General features: G+C 43.0%; 1 protein-coding gene across 3 annotated transcripts in view; it reads left to right on the top strand.

Moving 5' to 3' along the window:
• The first annotated feature begins 3545 nt into the window (after positions 1-3545).
• Positions 3546-6000, top strand: part of LOC129708179 (platelet endothelial cell adhesion molecule-like) — a 29995-nt gene continuing 27540 nt past the window's right edge. For all 3 annotated transcript variants that reach the window (XM_055653792.1, XM_055653791.1, XM_055653793.1), the window contains exons 1-2: positions 3546-4748; positions 5581-5604. In XM_055653792.1, coding sequence (XP_055509767.1) covers positions 4709-4748; positions 5581-5604 — 64 coding nt within the window. In that variant the 5' untranslated portion in view covers positions 3546-4708. The remainder of the gene's footprint in view (positions 4749-5580; positions 5605-6000) is intronic.

The following is a 6000-nucleotide window of genomic DNA, read 5'->3' as shown; positions in this document are numbered from 1 at the left end:
TGCCGCCCTTGATCTGTTCTTGACTGGTGAAAGAGCAAGAAGTGATTTTGAGACGCGAGCACACTCCAGTGTACACTCCACATGAAGCAACGTTACAGTAATGTCTGGCAGGAGGCAACGGCAATGAAGCCGAGAGCAGAAATGACGGAGGTTTGGTTTTCGCACCTTTGCGAAAATCATGCAGTCAAAATCATTGCGCTGACTGACGCATTTGTGGGCAAAAGTTCTCAGACGTTACAATTTTTTGTTTCCGCTCCAGATAATCTCTTTGATTCTGTGTCAGAGGTAGTAATGATACTAAGTTGTGTAGGAAGGAGTTTGTACTTTCTCAATTTACCGCAAAATCTTCAGTTTCCTCCCACTATGCAAAGACATACAGGTTTGTAGGTGAATTGGCTTGGTGTAAATGTAAAGTTGTCCTTGGTGTGTGTGTGTGTGTGGGGGGGATAGTGTTAATGTGTGGGGATCGCTGGTCGGTGCAGAATCGTTGCAGGCCGCTGAAAATTTACAACATGTTGAAAATTCATCGGCGACCAGAAAGATGCTACGACTCTTTGGGGATTACAACTCTGAGGGGACTACTCACGACCATACAGGTGACCATGTCACGGGGTGAAGTCTGTATGGTCGTGAGTAGTCGCCCAAAGAGTCGTACCTTTTTCTGGTCGCCGCTGGATTTTCCAAATGAAAAAATCGCGTAAGTGGGACAGGCCCATGAAGGAATTAAATGATGTCAATAGTTTTTTAATGCCAAACAAGCAAAATACCCCTAGAATATTTTCCGAATCTCGTACACCTGCTACTTAAATGTACACATGGTACGTCAACATATCGTATATTTTCTATAATCCATGAAAATCAACTTGTTTGGACAGTCTTGTGGTTTAATGATGAAGAGTTGATAAAGACACCAGATGTTCTGCCAAAGGATGCAAGTGAAGCAGGTGGATGTTTACAACAGTCTAGTAAAACCCCAACCTACTACCTCTGCCAACGTAGCAGTTTAATTTAAGATGGTTTAACCAACAAGATTTAAATTCTTGACACGTTGTTGGTGGGTTTACACTGGTCACTGCGGTTCACACTTGTGGGTTACTTCTACCATAAGTTATCACATCTTCAGTCCTCATAGTGACGCCTAAACCCTATCTAATTGAATGATTCACTGAAAGAGACACCATGGAAACAGGCCACTGGTCTCCTGAGTCCATGTGTAGTGTGTTTGACCGTCCCGATGTCGGAGTTTCAATTATCCCGACGAGAGGGCCTGTACATCGGGCCGTCCGTAGCGGCATGAATAAAGGAGGAGGACTGGCTGAACTTTGTGCCTTCCACCACAGTGAACAATACACAGTAAGATTTAATACAAAATCTTTAGTGATGGATGTTTGTATTAAATCTGTGTGTTGTTTTTAATTGTATCGTTGCTGGTAAATTCATTTCTCTGCACCTTCGGGTGCATGTGACAAATAAAATTGACTTTGACTTTGACTATCAATCACCTGCTCAAACTTGGTCTGTGCTCTCCCACTTTGACATCCACTCCCTACACACCAGCAGCATGTACTACAAATGTGCACGTCTTTGGGCTGTGAGAGAAAATCACGGGGACCGCCATGAGGGGGTGGGGAAGAACAATGGAACAACGGGGAGGGAAGGAGGGAGAACAGGGACCTAGCGTGGGGGAACCACTGAGGGAGGGGAGGGGGGAACAAACGAGGAGCCGGCCTACTTTGTACCTTTGTCAATGCCGTAGGTGACCGACCGCTATTTGTATACATTGGGTGTACAAGCAAAGAATTTCACTGTGCCTTGTCACACGTGGCAATAATGTATTCCACTCCAACCCCAGAGCGAACGTAATAAGCACACGAGGTCGCAAAGAGAACGTGCAAGCTCCGCACAGACAGCACCCAGGTTCAGGATTGAACCCGGGTCTCTGGCGCTGTGAGGCAGCAGCTCTACCGCTGCACCACTGTGCTGCCCCTGATGGCTGAATCAAACACAGCTGTTTTAACATGTACATTCAAGGTCCCACATCAGGGCCCAAAACAAAATCTTTGAGAGTAATAGCAGTTTTATTGTTTGCAATCTCAACCTTTTTCTGCTACTTTTACTATTTCGCTGAAAATGTCACATTACGGCAGCAATTACACAGTTAATGGCTTTTATGGAACTAGATGTTTCTCTTATCTGGCACACACTAATTTAAGAATAATGTATGAAAAAAATGCTTCAATTTAAGTAAACAGCTGGTTTCACTTCCCAATTTTTGAAGCAAAGTATACCACATGACGTTGGGACAGATTAGGAGAACATTAGCATTTTATTTTTGCCGCAGTTGTCAGGCGTGTCACTTCTGCTTTCCAGTCGTAGAGTCACACAGCACGGTTGAAGGCCCTTTGGCCCATGTACCAGGGACTTCAACACAAAACAACCTTGATCAATACTCTAGTGCTGTGTCAAGTCAAGTCAAGACAACTTTATTTGTCACATGAACACATACAAGATGTACAGTGAAGTGAAAGTGGCAATGCCTGTGGCAAAAACAACAGAACAACAGAACAGAACCAGTATTAACATTCTTTTTTAATAGACACAACAGTAAATTAATCCCCGGTGAGATCAGAGTTGGCCTGTGGGAAGAAACTCCGTCTCATTCTCTCTGTTTTCGCAGAGTGACAGCGGAGGCGTTTGCCTGACCGTAGCAGCTGGAACAGTCTGTTGCTAGGGTGGTAGGGGTCCTTCATGATCTTGCTGGCTCTGGATCTGCACCTCCTGGTGTATAGGTCCTGTAAGGGGGAGTGTAGTTCCCGTGGTGTGTTCGGCCGAACGCACTACTGTCTGCGGAGCCTTCCTGTCCTGGGCTGAGCTGTTCCCAAACCAGATCGAGATGTTACCGGGACAGGATGCTTTCTGCAGCACCAGAGTAGAAGGACTGAAGAATCCTCAGAGAGACTCTGAATTTCCTCAGCTGCCTGACGTGGTAAAGATGGCATTTCTGAAGAAAGTTTCAACTGTTCTGGACACAACACACACTGCCGCACTGGTGAGAAAGGCCTTGCGGCAGCGTGTGTTGTCCAGAATAGTGTTGAAGATTTCTTCATCTGCCAGAAATGCCATCTTTTGCCTGAGAAGCTAAACTAAGGTTGCTCCACCCTCTCAAGTGGCGCTAATCATACCATGCCACTACAGTGAAGAAACAGCAAATGATCAGACGACATTTCAGGTCAAGACCCCTCTTCAGGCCGACTGTAGTAGGGTGGAGAAAGCAAGAAAAGAGAGGTGAGGCACGCGGAAACAAAGCCTGAGGAAACAAGAGGAATTGCCCATGTGTCGGAAGGAACTGCAGATGCTGGGTTACGCTGAAAATGGACACAAAATGCTGGAGTAGCTCAGCAGGACAGGCAGCATCTCTGGAGAGAAGGAATTGGTGACGTTTTGGGTCGAGTCTGAAGAAGGGCTGGTGATCATTTTCCAATGTTCTTATAGATTCAGGATCAGCTCCTGTGGATTGGAGGGTAGCTAATGTTATCCCACCTTTTAAGAAAGGAGGGAGAGAGAAAACAGGGAATTAGAGACCAGTTAGCCTGACATCGGAGGTGGGGAAGATGCTGCAGTCAATTATAAAAGATGAAATAGCGGCACATTTGGATAGCAGTAACAGGATCGGTCCGAGTCAGCGTGGATTTACGAAGGGGAAATCATGCTTGACTAATCTTCAGGAATTTTATGGGGATGCAACTAAGAAAATGGACAAGGGAGAGCGAGTGGATGTAGTGTACCTGGACTTTCAGAAAGCCTTGATAAGGTCCCACACAGGAGATTAGTGGGCAAAATTAGAGCACATGATATTGGGGGTAGGGTACTGACATGGATAGTAAATTGGTTGGCAGGCAGGAAACAAAGAGTAGAGATTAACAGGTCCCTTTCAGAATGGCAGGCAGTGACTAGTGGGGTACCGCAAGGCTCGGTGTTGGGACCACAGCTAATTACAATATACATTAATGATTTAGATGATGGGATTAAAACAAATTTACAGATGACACAAAGCTGGGTGGCAGTGTGAACTGTGAAGAGGATGCTATGAGGATGCAGGGTGACTTGGACAGGTTGGGTGAGTGAGCAGATACATGGCAGATGCAGTTTAATGTGGATAAATGTGAGGTTATCCACTTTGGTAGCAAGAACAGGAAGGCAGATTATTATATGAATGGTGTCAAATTAGGAAAACGGGAAGTACAACGAGATCTGGGTGCCCCTGTTCATCAGTCACTGAAAGTAAGCATGCAGGCACAGCAGGCAGTGAGTTTGCTGTTTGCAAAGTGGCTGTTGAGTGTATTTTACAAATACTTCAACTGGGGGCTCGTAAAAAAAGATGTCAAAAAAGGCAATAGGTATACAGAAGTTTTTTTTTCTCTCTCTGAGCAACTTGAGATTTGAACTAGTCCCTGGTGAATAGCAGTATTTTTATACCATCACCGGTCTTCCTCAGCTCTATTTACCCTTAAGAAGTTAGCCGAGTGGAAATTGTGCTTGTTCTTCTAATTCTAAGAATCGCTTCAGCTGGACAGATATGGTATATTCCTGTTTTGTTTGATAATCTACGTTGCTTCCTTAAAGGCGCATTTATCAATCTCGTTTTGTATCCTGCGACGAACTTTGGTAGCTTGAAAAACATTTCCTCTTTCAAAGCACTGCGAAGAACATGTCGAAAACCACCATCCTGTTTTTCACCCAGCTGCTATGTAAGTTAAATACTATTTTATTGTTTCAAAATGCCGAACATGTGAAATTTACTCCGTGTACTGCACATAATATTACAAATCCTATTGCAGAAGACATTTAGAATATCTTAATACAGTGGGAAAATATAAAAATTGTTCCTTCTCCATGTTCGACATTGAGTAAAACAACATGGTGCCTGTAATTTACACAACACAACGTTGTGTTATATAATTCTGAACATGGACTTTTAACTGAGTGGTTGTAAAGACTTAGTTAAAATTCACTCAGAATTATATTAAACAAATAAATCCCTCAAAAATGAACAAAATTCTGCAAATAACTTTGAACTGAAAATATCAACTCATGTCTTCTCATATCATAGTTCTTAGTTCTGCTATTCTTACAAAACACAGTGTTTGATTGAAGTGTAGAAACTCATGAGAGGTTCAGATAGAGTGGACAGGAGGATTCTATGTCCTTTGACAGAGAGGTGAAAATCCACGGACATAAATGTAATTGTTAGAAGGGTGGTAGCAAGACGTGGAATCATATTTTTAACTGGCGGGTGTTAGGGACATGGAACGCACTGGCTGAAGGCAAGATAGTGGTGCAAATGCTTGTCACATTTAAACAGTATGGATGCACGCTTGAAGAGCAGTGACATTGAAGGTCTGGACTTTGTGCTGAAAATTGACTGTCGTGGACTTTTTAAAACAACGTAGACATGATGGGCTAAATGGCTTCCACGCAAACTTTCAAAGACTCTATAAGGCATGATTATTCCCTGCATTTTGAACTGAAGTGAACACACATCTGAATTGTCTGAACAATATTATCTTTTCATTATTTCAGGTGGGATTGGGCATGTCCAAACAGGTAAGAACTGTTTACAATTAATTCCTAAATCTCTCCACGTGAGACAAACAAAAAGAACAGCTTAACTTCAGAAATTGTGGCGTTGATCTTCGTAAGGGAACTGTTTAAACTCCAATTTTAATCAATGTTGGTGGCAGAAGGAAACTTCTCGTGGGTCCCACAACCTAAAATTGTTACTCCGATCCATTGATTAAATGGACACCATTGTCCCACGGTTCTTCATTCAAACATGTCGGCTGGATTTTTGGATAAATAACACTTTGTAAAAAGCTTTTTGGCTTAATTAGCCTATATTTAATTTATGTCAAAGATTTACATGGCACATTACTAGTTGATGCAAAATATATTCAAATAGATTCTTTGAGAATGTAGGAACTCACCTGAAAATTATCTTTG

The sequence above is a fragment of the Leucoraja erinacea genome, chromosome 23, assembly GCF_028641065.1.
Source record: "Leucoraja erinacea ecotype New England chromosome 23, Leri_hhj_1, whole genome shotgun sequence".
NCBI lineage: Eukaryota > Metazoa > Chordata > Chondrichthyes > Rajiformes > Rajidae > Leucoraja > Leucoraja erinaceus.
This window is presented reverse-complemented; position numbering and strand designations above follow the sequence as displayed.